The following is a 19,868-nucleotide window of genomic DNA, read 5'->3' as shown; positions in this document are numbered from 1 at the left end:
CAAATCATCATTTTTTTGTTTTAATAACTCCGTCATGGATTCCAGATCCGTAATCGCACGTGGCATGGCCGCCATCCTGTCTTCCACCCCTGACACTCTATCCTCCACATGCGTCACTCGTTCTCTCAAGGCCTGTATATCCTGCCTGATGAGGCCTATATCAATTTTCACCTCCTCCATCTTACCGGTCAGCGAGGTCTTGCATGCTGATATGGCTGCCAGGAGTTTATTCATCACCTCCGTCGGGGTAGGTTCCGGCTCTGTCTCCTCCACCACCGCTGAGGAAGATGTCGTCCCGCCAGGCGTCTCACTGCCCTTTGAGCGTTGCTGCAGGGAAGCACGGCCGCCATCTTTGATATCTTCCCGGGCATAGCTCTGTAGCTTTTCCGTGGCCGTTTGACCTCTCGTGGGGCCCATAACTCCACTCTTACCACCCGACTGCTGCCTGGATCTCCGGGACGTAATGATGAAGGTAAGGAACGATCAGGATATTCACAGGATCAATATAGCATGGGACCACAGCGGAGCTCTCAAGTCATGCGACTGATCCCGTTGCGCGCCAAGCCACGCCCCCCCAAGGCTTAGAACTTTAGCAGCAATTTCTCACATTTTCAAGAAAATTTCAAATGGCTATTTTTTCAGGGACCAGTTCATTTGTGAAGTGGCTTTTAGGGCCTTATATATTAGAAACCCCCAATAAGTCACCCTATTTTAAAAACATCACCCCTCATAGTATTCAAAACAGCATTTAGAAAGTTTCTTAACCCTTTAGACGTTTCACAGGAATTAAAGCAATGTAGAGGTGAAATTTACTAATTTCATTTTTTTTTGTGCAAAATAGTTTTTTGTAACACAGAAAGTTTTACCAGAGAAATGCAACTCAATATTTATTGCCCAGATTCAGCAGTTTATAGAAATATCCCACATGTGGTCCTAGTTTGCTTATGGACTAAAACACCGACCTCAGAAGCAAAGGAGTACCTAGTGGAATTTGGGCCTCCTTTTTATTAGAATATATTTTAGGCACCATGTCAGGTTTCAAGGGCTCTTGCGGTGCCAAAACAGTGGAAATCCCACAAAATCGCCCAACAATACACCCACATGTGGTCATAAATGGCTGTTTGGATACACGGCAGGGCTTAGAAGAGAAAGAGTGCCATTTGGCTTTTGGAGCTCAAATTTAGCAGGAATGGTTTGCAGGGGCCGTGTCGCATTTGCAAAGCCCCCGAAGGGACAAAGCAGTGGAAACTCGCCATAAGTGACCCCATTTTGGAAATTACACCCCTTTAGGAAATCTATGGGTATAGTGAGCATTTTGATCCCACAGAAATTATTGGAAGTAGGCCGTGAAAATGAAAATATACATTTGTTCAAAGAAAATGTAGGATTAGCTAATTTTTTTCTCTTTTACACAAGGACTAAAGGAGAAAAGGCACCACAAAATTTGTAAAGCAATTTCTCCCGAGTAAAACAGTACCCCACATGTGGTCATAAACGGCTGTTTGGACACACGGCAGGGCTTAGAACGGAAAGAGCGCCATTTGGCTTTTAGAGCTCAATTTTAGCAGGAATGGTTTGTGGAGGCCATGTCGCATTTGCAAATCCCCTGAAGGACCAAAAGTGAGAAAACGCCCAAGAAGTGACTCCATTTAGGATACTACACCCCTTGAGGAATTCATATAGGGGGGTAGTGAGCATTTTGACCCCACAGGTGTTTCATAGATTTTATTAGAATTGGGCAGTGAAAATAAAAAAAAATCCCTTTTCTTCAATAAGACGTAGCTTCAGCTCAAAATTTGTCATTTTCTCAACAAATAAAGAAAAAAAATAACAACAACATTTATAAATCAATTTCTAACGAGTACGGAAATACCCCATATGTGGTCATAAACTGCTGTTTGGGCACACAGTATGGCTCAGAAGGGAAGGAGAGCCATTTGGCCATTTGGCTTTTGGAGCTATTGGTTTCTGGTTGCTATGTAGCATTTTGCAAAGCTCCTGTGTGACCAAAGCAGTGTAAACCCCCCATTTTGGAAACTACACCCCTCAAGGTATTCACCTTGGGGTGTAGTGGGCATGTTAACCCTGCAGGTGTTTTGCAAAAAGTAGTGTGCACTCGATGTTGCAGCGTGAAAATTGGATTTTTTTTCTATAGATATGCCAATATGTGATGCCCAGCTTGTGCTACCACAACAAGACAGCTCTCCAATTATTATGCTGTGTTTCCCGATTTTAGAAACACCCTACATGTGGCCCTAATCTTTTGCCTGGACATTCAAGCAGGCTCAGAAGTGAAAGAGTACCATGCAAAGTTTAGGCCTAATTTGACGACTTACACAGTATTGGTTCACATGCAGAGGCTCTGATGTGATATAATAAAATAAAGCCCTGAGAAGTGACCCCATTTTGGAAACTACACCCCTCAATGCATTTATTAAATGGTGTAGTGAGCATTTTCACCCAACAGGTCTTTTCCATAAATGATTGCGCTGCGGATGGTGTAAAGTAAAAGTTAAATTTTTTTCCCTAGATATGCCATTTCAGTGGCAAATATGTTGTGCTCAGCTTGTGCCACTAAAGACACACACCCCAAAAATTGTTAAAAGGGTTCTCCCGGATATGGCGATGCCATATATGTTGACGTAAACTGCTGTTTGGGCATACTGTAGGGTTCAGAAGGGAGGGAGAGCCATTTGGCTTTTGGAGTGTGGATTTTGCTTGGTAGTAGTTTTGCTTGGAGTTTTACTGGTATTTCAGTTTATAATGTGGGGGTACATGTAAGCTGAGCAGAGTACATCAGGGGCATAGTCAGGTGGTATAATAATGGGGTAAAATAATCCATAGATTTGTGTTACGCTGTGACAATCCTTTCTCTATTGACCAGTGTCGCACTAATAAATGGTCCTTACCTATTCCCCTTTTGGGCCACAATCCGCACCTTTGCAGTTTGGGGAATTTTACTAAGAAAGTGTTGTCCTGGTATAATACGGGAACCCTAGCTTCCACAGATATGTTTGGGCCCTACCCTTCCTGGTTCCCTAATTTTAGGGCCTTGATAAATTGCCTATTGATTAAGAAGAAATGTTCCCCTCGGGCCTGCACAACTGCATATTTTTTTTTTCCTGACTTATTGGAGCCTTAACTAATTTTATTTTTTGAAAGACGTAGTGGTATGAGGGCTGTTTTTTTTGTGGGATGAGCTGTAGTTATTATAGGTACCATTTAGGGGTACATGCAACTTTTTGATCACTTTTTATCCTATTTTTTGAGAGGCAAGGTGACAAAAAAACAGCAATTCTGGCATAGTTATTTAGTTTTTTTTTATACAGCATTCACCATGCATTATAAATTACATGTTAACTTTACTCGGGTCAGTACGATTCCGGCGATACCAAATTTATAGTACTTTTATGTTTTACAACTTTTTGCACAGTAAATTAACTTTTGTAAAAAGAATGTATTTTTTCTGTCGCCATGTTGTGAGAAACAAAACTTTTAAATTTTTTCTTCGACGGAGCTGTATGAGGGCTTGTTTTTTGCGAGATGAGCTATAGTTTTTATAGATATTATCTTTGGATACATGCAACATTTTGATCACTTTTTATTTCAATTTTTGTAGGGCAAAGTGACCAAAAAACAGAAATTCTGGCATTGTTTTTTACAGGGTTTTTTACGCCGTTCACCTCGTGGAATAAATAACATAACATTTTTATAGTTACGGTCACGGCAATACCAAATATGTATGGTTTGTTTATTATTTTCAATAACAAAGGACTTATTTTATTACTTGAAAATTTTATTATATTTTGTACAACTGTTTTTTTCACTTTTTTTTTTACACTTTTTTTTTACTCTTTTCTTTGGTCCCACTAAGGGACTTGAAGATCCAACTGTCAGATTTTTTTTTCTAATACATTGCACTACCTGTGTAGTGCAATGTATTAGATCTGTCAGTCATTCACTAATAGCAAGCCAATGAGGCTTCGCCTTCGGGCGGGGCCTAATCAGCTTCCGTAATGACAGAGCAGAAGGCCGTTCTTAGGCCTCCTGTTGCCATAGCAGAGCTGCCGATCTTCTGCCAACCACTAAGATGCAGCGATCACATTCGATTGCTACATCTAAGGGGTTAATGGCAGGGATCGGAGCTTGCTCCGGTTCCTGTCATTACAGGTGGATGTCAGCTGTAACATACAGCTGACATCCACTGCTGATGACGCCGACTCATCTTCTGAGCCAGCACCAACTTGCCGACAGCAACGGAAGCCTTTTAGGCCCCGCCTCTGGGCGGGGCCTGGAAGGTTTCCAGACTAGGCAGACCGGGTGGCCACTATTAGGCCTTCCGTTGGCATTGCAGCCATTGGCACCCCAGCAATTTCATTGCTGGGGTTGTGATGAGCTGCAAACACCTTAAATGCAGCGATCGCATTTGACCGCTGCATTTAGGGGTTAATGGCGGGGATCGAAGCTAACTTCAGTCCCCGCCATTACAGCAGGATGTCAGCTGTAAGATACAGCTGACATCCGGGGATGATGGCACCAACTCAGCTTCTGAGCCAGTGCCATCCATTTGTCGTAAGTATATGACAATTTGCGGGAAGCGGGAAATGGTTAAAATTAAGTGTTTTTGCCCTCCCAGACTGTGTTTGTTTTTTACAGTATAGGTAAGAAAGTGGTCCATTTCTTGGACCCCTTTCTACTTCCCCTAACTACATTAACCCAGCTACTTGCCTGGTCCTGCTGACCCATGTCTTCACCCTCCAGTTCTACCCCACTATCTGCTTGGTCAGTGAGCAGCATGCTCCGCTCAAGATTGTCTATCGCCCTCAGGGTTGCATTTTGCTCCTCCAGATCTCTAATGCGAGCTTCAAGGTGAACAAAATACTCACATCTGCCACAGAGGTATTCGACCTGGAACTCCGGTTCCAGTCGTGCATACATATGGCAAACTGTGCACTGAAGAAAACCTCCAACGTTGCTATCCATTATCCCCGTTACAAAAAAACTGTGAACAATTGAAAAAGTAAAAGAAAAGAAGAGTACTTACAGGGACTTTAACTCCTCATTTTAACACCATTTTATTAACTCCACTTATTTCACAAGCCACTTAATCCAGTAAGCTCAATGAGAACAAGTTCAAAATGAGTTTCAGCAGGTTCATTTATATCACATGAGAGCAATTAACCCCTCCCCTTAATTAGGTGCACAGCAGAAAAGAAAAAAGGGTTTTAAATTATGTCAGTAGTTAGAACAGAAGCTGCACACAAAAAAAACTTGCTAACTTCTATTTGCGAGCACTCAATCCGTTCACAGAATCACACACAACAGCACAGCTCCAGTTTATTAACTCCACTTATTACACAATCCACTTAGTCCCGCAAGTTTAGTGATAACAAGTTATTCAGCTCTTTTTATGTACATGACTATACTATTTAACAATTTTTATAAAAATGCATTCACTGACCTCTGAACTGTAAGGTCTTGTTCACATATGCGTTGGAGGCTCCATTTCCAGTAAATCCACAGGGACCCTGATGGAAACCCAACGGAACCCATTAAAGTCAATGTGTTCTATCGGCCTCCACTTGTGGTCCGTGGTGCAACGGAAGAGGTGTATCCAGTATTTTCGTGGCTCTGCTCCTATGATGGAGCAGAGCCACGGAAATACCGAACACAAATGTGAACATAGCCTAATCTATTTGAACATGTAACTGGTGCTTTTTCTTTGTATTTTTGTGCCATCTACTGTATTACAACTGATATAGTCCCACTAGGGTACTTCTGAATGTAATCCTTTGATTGCTTATATAATGCTTTAGTATATTCAGCTTTGGTGTAAAACTGACGGCAATCTATTAGGAATATAGCTATGGCAGCTCTAGCGGCCTTTATTAGGCCCCTGGTTGTCATGGAAACCCATAGGCACCAATGGAGGGACAGAGGAAGCCCCCTCCCTCTGTAGCCACTTAGATGCTGCGGTCGCCATTGGCCATGGGTTAAACGGCCGGGATCGGAGTCATGTCCGATTCTGGCCATTGCAGCGGGATGTCGGATTTATATTACAACTGACATCCTGAAACGCATAACAAGTAGAGATTGAACTAGGAAACGCATAACAACGCACGACGGTGAGCATTTAAGTTATAGCTGTACAGTATCAGACAAATTTTCTGTAGAAACCCTATTGTACTACCCTATGAAGCATTGTTCTGATACTTTTTTCTTGTTGTAGCCTGTAATATACAACATATCTGCCATTTCTTTCAATATGGTACATGTCCAGTAAAAATGCTCACAAGGAAAATTGTTAGCACAATGATTTTTATTTTATTTCTTTAATAAATGTTTTATAAATGAGACCCAGTGTTTGCTATATCTATATGTGAATAACATACACATTAGATTATAATCTGGTGATTCCAAAATGAAGTTATTTTTCCATCTACAACTACAATAATTTGTTACCCAAAAATTAACTGCATTGCCTTCAGCGACTATTCTAAATGTTGTACTTATCTAAATTCACATTACACACGAATAAACATTACATGTGTATCCTAAAAAGAAAATACTTTGGCTGCTGGTTCTTTGAAGAGAATTTGTGCAATTTGATATATGTGAACTTTAATCTTTCATTCTTCAATTTTAAAGAGACTTCAGAAAGCTGCACACAAAAGCTTTCATAAGATAATACCTTTTGAAGGGCAAAATAATAATAGACTACCAGCATTTGTTTTAACCTTTTACCATAGGACATCACAACAAGGTTACTTACCCTTCCGGTTGCTGCAAAGCATTCTTCATTGCTTTGATTTGTTGGAAGTGACAGGACATATCTGTGGCCAACACCATCTCAATCACCAAAGCCCGGAATTCCCTTTAGGGTTGTCATAAGACCAAAAGAAAAAGAATGTGTAAGACATTAGTTTTCTTGTGCATCTGCTAATTTTTTGTGACATTTCCACTGTAAACCATATGTGTCGCAAACCCCTTTCTGATATCTTTATTCTGAGGGAGGTAAGCTTATGTCTTTAAATATTAAATCCAGTGTGAGCAAGTTATTATAAGAATATTTAATTTTTTTTAATTTTTGGTTGTGTTTTTATATGTGACTATATTAAAACCATTCTTAAATATTATAGTTTTCACACTGGTCACTGAGCACAGCCAATAGGCTGACATTTGCTGTCTTCTACAGCTCACATGTCAGCTTTGCTGTGTAGACTGGGGCAGGGTCAGCAGAGAATTGGGGATTTAATGACAGATACAGATCTATTGTACAGCTGGATGCTTAAAAAAGGTAACCAACACTACACACATGTGAGGCTTTGTATGCATCACCTCCTCTTCCACTCCCTGGTCTCAGAAGGAGGGGTAATACACCTGTATCTGCACTATGACGGAAAATTCAAATGTACAAACAGTGGTCTACTGCACTGGTAAAAGAAAGGCATGTGAGGAATATTTTAAGGGGGGATTCACACGAGCGTGTATTCACGCGGCACGCATGGACCAATACAAGTCTATGGGGCAGTACAGACAGTCCGTGCTTTTTGCGCAGCGTTTGTCTGCTGCGCAAAAAGCGTGACAGGTTCAATAACTCTGCGTATTTCGCGCATCACGCACCCATTGAAGTTAATGGGTGCGTGAAAACCACGCAGGTTGCACGGAAGAACTTCCGTGCGAACTGCGTGTTTGCGCAACAGCTGTCAAAAGAATGAATGTAAACAGAAAAGCACCACGTGCTTTTCTGTTTCCGAACATCCAAACGGAGTGTCTTTGCGATTAGCGAAGCCGGACAAGCGAACCGAACTTCACCGGGTTCAGCCGAACTCGTTTTGGCCGAACCCGGCAAAAAAATTATCGGTACGCGACGTCAGGAGATAGTCACTGTCCATGGTGCTGAAAGAGTTAAACTGTTTCAGCACCATGGACAGTGACTTACGATCCCAATAAACATGAACCTGTAAAAAAAAAACGAAGTTCTGACTTACCGATAACTCCCGGCGTCTTCCTCCAGTCTGACCTCCCGGGATGACAATTCAGGCCAAGTGACAGCTCCAGCCAATCACAGGCCAAGCACATGCTGTATCGGTCACATGGACTGGCGCGTCATCCAGGGAGGTGGGGCCCGATGTCGAGAGGCGCGTCACCAAGGACATGTCACCAAGGATGCGTCACCAAGGCAACGGCCGGGAAGTTCTCGGTAAGTACGAAGTTTTTCTTTTTTTCAACAAGTTTTTCGATATTGTGTTCGGCATTCACTGTCGAGGGTGCTGAAAGAGTTAGCTCTTTCAGCACCTTGGACAGTGACGGGCGTCGACTAGCCTCATCTCTATGATGGCGGCTGCGCGAAAATCACGCAGCCGCGCATCAGACACGGATGACACACGCAGCTGTCAAATGGTTTTTGCGCGCGCAAAACGCAGCGTTGTTTGCGTGCGCAAAAACGCAACGTTCGTGTCTTTCTGCCCTAACTGTTATTTTATAGAACGGCAGAAAACATGAAAAATGGCGGCATTAAATAATAGTGATTAAAACTTACTAAGAATGTTATATATTGCATCTCACCTCCAGTCATCCTTGGAAAGGTTATACAGTATATTCATTTCCTCATCATCCTGAAGCAGGCGATATGCTGCACTTACATGGTGATTTTCAAGTACAGATCGGTCATTGTATAGAATAGCTGAATCTGATCTGAAATTCAAAAGAAAATTATTCATTCATCATGACTGATGAAACTGATAAAATTGGATCTCCTATTAGCCGTTCTAGCGTCGAGTATAGTATATCATTCTTAATATATTTTCTACAAATGGTCCTAAAATGGAAAAAATACCTCTTCCTGCCACACTTAGTTTTCATTATTTTGTTCTGAATTTTTCATCTCGATCCATAACTTTTTTATTTTTCCATCAACATAGCCGTAATGAGGACTTGTTTTTTTTACAGAATGAGTCTTATTTTTATGGCAGCCATTATTGTATAAATATATAAGTTACTGAAATTTTTTTTTTTATTTTTTTTTTGTGGGGTGGAATGGAAAAAATAAATTTCCATTGCTTCCTGGGTTTTAATTGTAAGACGTTCACCGTGTGGTAAAAATTATGTTAACTATATTCTGCGTGTCAGTACAATTACAGCAATACTAAATTTTTATTGCTTTTTTATGTTTTACTACTTTTGAAAAATAACAGTTTAAAAAAAGAAATAGTTTTATGTCGTTGTATTCTGAGACCCATAACTTTTACATTTTTCCATCTATGCAGCTATGTGAGGGCTTATACACGCCGTGTGAACAAGGCCTAATACTGATGATTTTATTATAACATTACATGCTTGCTTATTTATATAGAAACATGGATTAAACTACAGGATAGATGACAGAGCATCTACTAGAGGTAAGTTGCAGTTAGGCCTAATGTACACGACTGTGTTTTTTTTGTCCGTGTGCTATCCGCAATTTTGGGGATAGCACACGGACCTATTAATTTATATGGCCGCATGCACACGACAGTGATGGTCACGGATTCATTTGAGGCCGTCGATTCCGGGCTGCAAAAACTCAGGATATGTGATTTTACTGTCCGCATTTGCGTGTCCTCTTTGTGACCTACTCAGGGGGTTAGGACAAACTGGTGACCATTTCAGCCTACCTTTTTTTTCGGATCCGTGAATCCTGATGACGCACACGGAAAAACTACGGAAAGTTATTTGCAAACAAATGGACCACAAATACAGACAATGGATCCGTGGTTTTGCGGACCGCAAAATAACCACGGTCATGTGCATATTAGTAATGAATATGAATGATGGGAGGAGGTAGGGGAAAATTGAATGGGGCCCATTTTAAAGTTTAGCTATAGAGCATCATAGTTACCATCAATTTTCACTGTGTTGTGACATCACTATATGTATTATCTCTGCACTGTGACATCATTGTGTACATTATATTGAAACTCTGACATCATTATGTGTTTTTTCCTGTGCTGTGACCTCATTTAGTGCCTGGTGACAATTATGTGTGTATCATTCCTGTGCTCTGATATCGTCTTGTACCTTATCCCTGCACTGTAACATTACTTTGTGCATTATCCCTACATTGTGACATTATTCATAATTCGAAATAGATTAACCTTTTATAAAATTACTTTGTCAGTTATCTCTATGCTGTGACATTACTCTGTTCATTAACCCTGTACTGGGATACAGGGCCGCTATCAGGAATTTCAGGGCCCCATACAGCCAAATTGTCTGGGCCCCCCTCCCGTGCCACCACCCATTAACTCCGTCCAGTACCATATCACACTCTTTGAGTGATACATATAAAAATTAAAATTAAAATAAAAAACAATTACAAATTCTACTAAACCAACTGCCTATTTAGAGACAGGCAGCAGCTTCAGGAGCGCATCATAAGGGTAGGAACATACAAGGCGGATACGCTGCATAAAACTACACAGCGTATCCACCCGGGGGTAGCCACAGGGAATTCTGCCAGCAAAACCGCACCAAATAGTGGTGCAGTTTTTCGGGCGTCATGTCCGCCGCGGATATCCTGCAGCGAAAAAAAAAGTTTAGACTTAACCCGGCCATAGTCTAGGTGACGCGTCTCTCTCTTTTGAGTGTAGCCCGGCCTCCTGTGATGACGCCTTTAGTCCATGTGATTGCTACAGCCTTTGATTTGCTGAAGCAGTCACATGGGATGAAACGTCAGGACAGGAGGCCGGGCTGCTCACAGAATAGAGGATCGTGTCGCCTAGACCATGGCCGTTGTAAATATAAACATTTTTATTAATTTGAAATTAAGAAAAAAACACCTTTTTTTTCTCATTTGTGATTTTTGCGCAGGAATCTTAGCATTTCCACGCGCAAAACTCACAACACATAGCGCTTTGTTGCGTGTTTTAAATCCCCATTGAATCAACTCTGCTGCAACTGCAATACACTGTGGATTTTTCATAATGAATTTTGTTGCATAAAATCCACAGCGTTCACGCCTAGTGTGTTCCTACCCTAAGGGCACGTTCAGACATGGCTGGGTTTTTCAGCGGAAACTGCATCAGAATCAACGCCACAAAATGCCCGAAACTGTCTCCCATTGATTTTTTACCTGAAATCAATGGGAGTCATTCGCAGGAAAAAAAAATGGGCATGTTCTTTCTTGCCGCGGTTCCGCCTCTGACCTCCCATTGAAATCAATGGGAGGCAAAAATAGTGCTTTTCACTGCGTTTTTTTCCGTGATCCTCAATCGCCGCGGGCGAAAAACGCTGCGAGAAACGTGGCAAGAAAGTGTAGGCAGGTCAAAATCTGCCTCAAATTCCTGAAGGAATTTTGAGACAGATTTTTTTCTGCCTGCAAAATACTCTGTGTGAACAGGGCCATACTTAATCAGCACTTTCAGACACATTACTTACTGTCAGAAGAGCTGCTGGCTCCCACTCCAGTCCTCATTGTCCCACGTTTTCCTGGTCCAGTCCTCCACCTCCAGGCTCCAGAAAATAGCGGGGATCGGAAAATACCCGCCGCCGCGCTATAACTTGACTCCTCCTCCTCTCCTTACGCAGCTACGCTCTTACATTGAGGAGGAGGAGATTAGTAAAAAAGAGGGGGGGATGTAATGTGCAGACAGCAGAGGAGCGATCAGCCGGGTGCGCGTGGCTGCGAGCCGCCGGGTGCGCGAGGCTGTGTGCGCGCAGGAGCGCGCAGGGGGGGGGGGGCGGTGATTGACGGCTAGGCCCCCATTGCAGGGGCCTGTTTTTTCCTACCAAAGGCAGGCGGCGGGTGCCCTTCAGTTAGGTTTGGTCCGGGCCCCGTACTGCAGTACCCCTAGTACTGCCCTGATGGCGGCCCTGCTGGGATATCACTAAGCACATGATTAATAGAGTTTTATGTATCTTTACTGTGACATCACCATTTAATCCTATTCTGTGATATCACTTAGTGAATTAAAGGGGTTACCTGGGTTCTCTAGTGACAAGTCTCTTTAAACAGAAAAAGTATAATGAAAAGATTTGCACCTCTTCCAATTTTTGGATTTTCTTCTAGTTTTGGCTTACAAATACCGATGTAAAATACTGCTCAAAATGCTGCCGTGTGAAAGTGGCCCTAACTAAATTTTTCTATTTTCATTTTTTTTTAAATATTTCTATTAATTTTACTTAGTTCATTGTTTAAAATATTATGACTCACTCACAGATATATGTGGTTTAAACTAATCATAATAAGAACACAGATGATATTATAATAATAATAATAATAATATAAATCCTATTCCAGATTTATTTTAGCACAATGAGATGGTGATGACAGTAGACATTTCTCATCTGAATAGCTAGCTTTATCCAGAAATTGCTTACTGACATTTAGGAAATGCATGAAAAATTTTGAAATTCAGGACACCATCTGCAATACTATTATGTCAAAAAATCTTGTAGTCATTTTTAATATTTTTAACAATACAATAATAGGAAATGAACAGTTATATATGCATACTGTAAACTCTAATGAAAGTGATTAAAAGCCATTTTTAAGTTCCTCATTATGGAATTCTGAAGTAACTAAAAGGTTAACTCCCTGTTCAGGATCAACATCTATTGTCCAGAGTAGAAAACTGTTACAAAAAAACGTCTATAACTCCAAAAAAACGTTTAATTTCATGCATTACATGGAAATGTAAGTTATTTCAATAGAGACAATGAAGCTTCATTTACACCGCAGTGGCGCTACAAAGAGACTAAACACATACTGGCAGAATTCCCACACAGATTACGGCTGATCACTGGGGACACCATGTCATCAGCTCATTTTTGGAGGACACTTCTAAGACAAACTTTAGGGTCAGTTCACACAGAGGTTTTTGGCGCTGATTTTGTCGTGGAAACCGTGTCACCCCCCCCCCCAGTGATTTCAATGGAAGGCAGAGGCATTTTTTCCCGGGGGGGGGCTTTTGGCTGCCCGAGGGGGAAAAAAAAGGTGGTATGTCATATCTTACCGTGGCTCCCATTGAATCAAAAACCCAAAAACAGACAAAAACCCATGGCGCTCGTTTCCAAGTGTTTTTTTCGGAGGAAAAAAAGGGCAGGCAGTTCAAAATCTGCCTCAAAATTCCTGAAGGAATTCTGAGGCTGATTTTTTCTGCCTGGAGAAAACTCAGTGTAAACAGGGCCTTACAATGTTTAAGTTATGGTTTGATAACTTCATTAAGTAATTCATTCATTACTTCGTTTGTTGGCATAACTACTTAAATCATTTGTGCCCTAGGTATTTACAAAGTGAAGCAGACCTTACTCATTTAACATGGATGTGTCTTAAGACATTTAGACATTGGAGGGAAATTCTTGATTTATTAAAATTAATGGCTAAACAAGCAATTCCATTTGACCCATTTTTTATTTTTTTTGTTTACTGGGAGATTGAAGTTTTCTGTCTTTTAGAGCACTGATTTAATAATACAGCTATTATTTTTGCTGATTTTTATGTAAATGGCTGTAAAAAAAGCTCGAACATTAAACGATTGGAAACACCTTCTTAATAGTTTCATGCTTTCTGAAAAAAGTTATTTCTGGACTACAGGTAGAGCTTGGAAATTTGCTATTGAATGGAGTATATAGATTGAACAGCTTAACTACCAGCAAAAAAACTTTTTGGGGGTTTAATTAGAAACATATTTTTTTTCCCTCTCTCTCTCCTCGTGTTGTTTGGGTGGGTATGGGTCTGTTTTTGTGGGAAAAATAATTATGTACATATTTGGGATAATATATATATTTGTTATTTATACTCTTTATTAAAACAATTACTTAAATGGTTATTCCCAATTTATATTCCGTAGCATTCTGACTGGTGGGTCAAACCTTTGGGTCCCCCACCAATCCTGAGAATGAAGAGACCGCAGCGATGGTTTAGCACTATGGCCCATTCACTATTATTTTTCTCTGTATAAAGGCGCTCACAGCCACCTAATGTACAGGAAAGTGCCATACAGATACACTTAAGTGACCTTCACTTTATTACCGCAACTTGCTCGAAAAACGGTCAATCCAAGGGACTTTTAGAAGAACCAGACAACCCCTTTAAGAATAACTGACAATATAAGAACATTTCCACCTCAACAGTTGTTTCTTTGCAATATTGTTGTAGCTATTTATATTTCTAAGTGCTTTAAATCTAGAAGCACCAAATAACTGTTATTACTGCTATATCATCAGCATGGAAGCGCTAATGAAAATACAAATCAATCAAGTGGAAGGCGTGTTGTAAATCTGTGTAAAAGGATTAAATTATAGATCCAGCATAAAGGCAATCCTTTAGAAATCAATCAATTTACGTGTTGCCCGTCCCTGAAGAATTACAGATTTTTTGTATAGTTTCTGTGTACTTTTATGAAAGAATACTTGACCTAAGTAACAAAGATCAGCAGAATCATTATAAAAGTATCATATATTTATTTTCCAATGTCCATCCAATTTAGAGGTCTGTTTATGTTCTTGTTGAATCTCATGACAGATCTATAATCTCATTGCATTGATGCTGTTGGCCTTGGGTTTGGTTCATTAACCATAAAGCAACTTTAAGGTAATACAGTATTTACATGGTAAGAGTACAAGGCTTAGATAAGATATGGTGGTGCTAGAAAGTTTAACCCCATACATTATTCTGAATATTAGAATAAACTTGTACTAAAAAGTGCTGAGCTTTGTAAGTGCTAAATATAGACCCTAAGGCCGTGTTCCCACGTAGCGTAAATGCAGCGGAATTTCCGCAATGGAATTGTGTGCGGAAATGCCGTAGCATTAGCAGCAATGCCCATGCATGCGGAAAAAAACGCAGAGTAAATGTTAATAAATTGACCTGCGGTGCGGAATTTAAATCTGCAATATGTAAATTTATGCTGTGTATTTGTTGATTTTCTGTTGCGGGTTTTCCCTATTGAAATCAATGGGGATTTCAAAACCCGCAACAGAAAGCCGATTACTCCGCAAAAATCTAAACTCCGGAAAAACAAAAAGCATACTTACCCAGAACACCCTCCTTCTTCCTGCAGTTGGGCCTCCTGGGATGATGTATCATCCCATTTGACTGCTGCAGCCAATCACAGGCTGCAGTGTCACATGGCCTGCAACGTCATCGTAGGAGGCCGGAGCGGACGTCAAAGGAGGGAGGGGGTAAATATGAACACTTTTTTACGCAGAGGACATTCCGTCCGCAAAGCTGCAGCACAATGTGTTGTGATTTTTGCGCATGGAAGGTGCTGCCAGTTCCAGGTCGGATACACTGCACAGTTTTTATGCAGCGTATCTGACCCGTGGGAACCCGGCCTAAGAACCAATATAAAGAGATAAGACCATTACGCTATAAGGGCACAGGTGTTTTGGGTCCCAAAAGGGTTTTTCTCAAAATCGACATTTAGCACCGATCCACCGCTTCAATCCCCGCGACAACTAGAACGGGGCTCCCCGAGCCCCCAGTTCTTCCTCACAGCACAACCGCAATGAGGAGAACTTTAAATGGAGTGGTGTATGAGCATGCACGGTGCCGTTCCATTTAAAGTCTATGGGACTGATCGAAACAGTCAAATACAGCGCTCAGACGTTTCCATCAATCTCATAGACATTGAATGGAGTGGCAATACACATGCTCGACCGCTGCTCATTTCAAGCTGCTACACATTGTGGTGGGGGGAAATAAGAAGGAACAGAGGGCTCTTCTAGAAATTGGTGGAGGGTCTTTGTGGTGGGGCCTCCAACAATCAGACACTAATCCTCTATTCTCTAGGTGATAAATGAGAGTTCTGGGATTACCGATTAATCAATACAGCTATTTTTTGTTGTTTTTAATAGCTGGATTACCGAGAGCCATACTGTTTTCATTTTTAAACCGACAGTGGTATGAGGACTTGTTTTTTCTAGTTGTATTTTTAATGGCACAATTTTGGGATACATATAATGTATTGAAGAATGGAAATAAAACTAATTCCGCCATTGTTTTTTTGTTTTTTTATTTTTAAAGCGTTCACCGTGTGATATAAATGACAAGTTAACTTGTTGCTATGGCGATACCAAGTATGTGTACTTTTTTTTCCATAACAGCATTCTGCAAGGGGAAAAGCTTTTTTTTTTCTTTAAATGTTTTTATTTTTGAACATTTTTTTTTAACGTACATTTTTTTTATTCCTACTAGAGGGACTTGGACATGTAGTCGTTTAATTGCTTGCATAATACACTGCATACACACATAGCAGACCTGGGGGCCTTCTTTAGGCCTCAGCTGAAATGGAAGCTCTTAATAGGATAAACATTGTATTTTGGCCAGGCCAAACGTGCATGTTTAATGGTGGAGCTGGGAGGAAAGGCTGTTGGCTGTACGATTGTTTGTCCACCAGCTATCTAAAGTATATGGATACCTTAAATCCAGACTAATCCTCTAAAAAAAAATTACCTGGTGTTGTTTCTACAGGTAAAAGTGTAATACAGAATTTGTGCATCTATTAACACCTATTCATGTCGTGAAGATGATTTTGAATTTTTAAATTTTATTTTTTTAAAACAGACTGTACCGAAGGCGCAGTCAAAGGGGCAGGCTTGCATGACTATGTTAGAAAATAGGGAGCACCCGGCAGTGGCAGCCAGTGTGAAGAACGTAGCGGGCACAATAAAGAGGGAGAGACCGCAAGGGGACCAGAAGTGAGGGGACCAGAATCAAGCATCGCAGGTCACAGGCCACGGTAGTGAAGTTTAACTTCTGGACTACTCATGCTGTCAGGATCATCAGCCTGCATGCCCAAAAGACGCAGCAGCTGGCAAGATTGTGGAGTTCCTGTGATCTTCAGCTGGTGTGATCACAGCTCCTGTGCAGCCTTGTGAGTATTTTTGTTAGAAATGTCTGAGAAGGATTCTGTGACTTTAATAAGTGGTCCCATGTCAAGAGATGGTTGGGGAAATTGGGTGACTTGGTGGGATATTGGTGTGATATTTGCTGGGTCCATTGGGGTGCTGGTTTCACAGGGTTTTGCCTAGTACTCCGGCTATGTCTCCTGTCACAGTATGTTCAGGTACATTGGGACAAATGGGTTGGGTTCAATGCCATGCAAGAATTCGGTATTCATCCATACAGATTCTGCCAGGTATGGTGATGGCGATAGACTAGATAATAGGGTTCAGGACGTGGTATACGTTTTTTTTGAATGTCCGCTTGTGGCGTACCTTAAACAGGAGGTTAGGGGACGTATCTGGAATAATGAATATGTTGTTTGTGTGTAAGAGTTTTTTTAGATGCCTTGATTTGTCAAACCTCAGTATGAGGTTTAAATGCGTTGCATGTTACTTCTTCAGCCATAAATCCTATTTTTTTAACTGGAATAGTCTGTAGATGTTTTTGGAGTTTTACTCCATCGGTAGAGACATCACAGCAAATCATCACTAACACAAGAGTGCCCAATAAAGGAGCCCTTTTTCTCTAAATCTCTACCATTTTGGATAAGGGGAAGAGGGATGAGAGAAGGAGATAGAGGAGATACACAGGTACCTGCTTATCATGCAGACTTCTGCCAATTGGTTGCAGGAGTATGCAATTTTGTCAAGTGTTATAGGGCAGAAGGTGCTGGAACACGGTTTGGCCTTTTTCTGCTACATGAATTCTATTGGTGAGGTGCACAGGAAATATGGGGGCAGGCCTGGCTCCATTATGATGAACAAGTTAGGCAAAGTAAGGCAGTGAACCCATCCATATACTGGGAGCACAAGGACATTGCATTATGGCCAGTGGGCACCATGCACATGCGACCAAGTCAATCCTTTCCAGGGGGGCTGGTGCCACGGGTACTTTAGAGAAATCCAGAAAGGGGGTGGTGCATTGTAAATTTGGGGTCACATGCAAGCTCAAGCATGCCTACTCTAATTGCAGTGCAAAACATCCCATGGGGTGTCTTGATGCTTCAGGAAGGGAAAGATGGGTGGGGGAGAGGATCCCTTTTCTAGTAAAGGGACAGACACTGGTAATGCTAGCAAGGATGTCTCCAAGTGTTTATCTTGATAGGACACACAATTCAAGAGTCATAATTTTTTTTTTTTTTGGTCGACATATCGGTATGAGGGATTGTTCTTTGTGGGGTGAGTTATATTTGTCAACCGCTTACCGCAACCGTGCATATAATATATTGTTTAACTTTTATCAACTTTTTTTGGGAGAGAATTAAAAAAAAAAGCAACTATTTCATCATTGTTTTTCGTGTTTAAAATTCACTCAGCGGCATAAATAACATGTTACCTTTATTCTTCGGGTTGGTACGATTAAGGTGATACCAAATATGTATAGGTTTTTTAAGTTTTACTACATTTGCGCAATAAAAACGCTTTTTAAAAAAATTATTTGTCTTTGCCTCACCGCATTTCAAGAGCTGTAACTTTTTTATCTTTCTGTTGATGTGGCAGGATGTGGGCTTGTTGTTTGCGGGAGAAGGTGTAGCTTTTATAGGTACTATTTTATTTTTGAGGGAAATGGAAAAAAAAAAGCTATTTTTTTGTTGTTTTTGTGGGTTTTTTTGTATGCCGTTCACCCAGCGATTTAGTTAATGTGATAACTGTATGTCTTTTTTTTTTTTTTACACTTTTACTAAATAAATAGACTTTTTATGGAAAAAAAAGTGGTTTTATTTTATTTTTACTGTTCACCTTTTTTTTCTTTTTTTAATAAACTTTATTTAACTGTTTTTATTTTTTCACAATCGCAGATATAATGCTTTGGTGTAAAACTGACAGGAAATCTACTAGGCTATGCCTCTGGCACGGCCTAATGGGCAGTTACCGATGGCAGATCTGGAGGCCTTTGCTAGGCCCCCAACTGCCATGGTATTGGAGTTCTCTCTGGCAGTTGCAGCAAAGAGCCAGGCTGTGTACAACATCCGTGCTCCTACCACTGATCTCTGTGGCAGTACCCAAGAGATCCGAGTGACATATATATTCATCACGATACGGGAGTTAGCAACCGCCTGTGACTGATATATCAGTCATTAAGGGGTTAATTACGAATGTGCCCGGTTGTAAGGCTGTGTGCCAGGCAGAAGATCTTCTTATTGAGCTATCTGAAACTCTGGACAGCTCCACTGCTGAATCTATTGTCTAGTTTCTCCTAACATTCCTTGCCTTAATTGACTAATTAGCCTCACCATTTTGGCTTCCTATATTAGCCTGGCCCTTGCACTTCCTTTTTGCCAAACTACTTCTTGCCTCTAGTCTAGTTCCTTGCTTCCTTTCTACAAACTTTTGCAGCTTATCTGTACTTGGATTGTTGCCTGGCCATGTCTCTGTCTCACACTATGAACTATTACTGCTTATCTGTGCACCGAACCTGGACTGTTACTTGACTATTCTTGTTGTTATCACCCCACTGACTGATCATTGCATTCACTGGACTCTGAATCTGCTACAGACCTTGACATCTGTGATGGACAGTGCAGATGTGCCATGTGCGACCAATTTACTGATGCAGCCTGGCCTGGTCCTAGGGGTTCAGTGCATCCTGTCAGGGTAGGTGGTGTGTGGGTTCTCTTTTTGAGCTGTTTCACATGGAGGGTGCAGTTATCATTTGGTGTAACAGGCTCAGGAATAAGACATTTTGTTTTAATTGTGACAACATGGGGTTGGTTATAGCTAATAATACTGGGTGGTGCAACTGCTAAGGCACTTAGTGATAGAAAGTTTATCTTTTAATGTGTTAGTGATGTTGGTGCATGTCCCTGGGGTGCATAACTTATTTGACAATGCTCTCTCCTTCACACTGGGATAATTTTCACCAATTGGCTCCAGAGGCATCAGAAGTGAGCACAGAATTTCCTTGTCATCTGTGGAAACCGGATTTCAAGTGGTAAGGG

General features: G+C 41.0%; 1 protein-coding gene across 6 annotated transcripts in view; it reads right to left on the bottom strand.

Moving 5' to 3' along the window:
• PDE1C (phosphodiesterase 1C) overlaps positions 1 to 19,868 on the bottom strand; it is an 851,320-nt gene that overhangs the window by 106,160 nt on the left and 725,292 nt on the right. For all 6 annotated transcript variants that reach the window (XM_075826958.1, XM_075826955.1, XM_075826954.1 and 3 more), the window contains 2 exons: positions 8,569 to 8,697; positions 6,773 to 6,874 (listed from right to left, as the gene is read on the bottom strand). In XM_075826958.1, coding sequence (XP_075683073.1) covers positions 6,773 to 6,874; positions 8,569 to 8,697 — 231 coding nt within the window. The remainder of the gene's footprint in view (positions 1 to 6,772; positions 6,875 to 8,568; positions 8,698 to 19,868) is intronic.

This window comes from Rhinoderma darwinii, chromosome 5 (genome assembly GCF_050947455.1).
Source record: "Rhinoderma darwinii isolate aRhiDar2 chromosome 5, aRhiDar2.hap1, whole genome shotgun sequence".
In the NCBI taxonomy this organism is placed as follows: Eukaryota; Metazoa; Chordata; class Amphibia; order Anura; family Rhinodermatidae; genus Rhinoderma; species Rhinoderma darwinii.
Note: the sequence above shows the minus strand (reverse complement) of the source record. Positions and strands in the feature narration are given on the sequence as shown.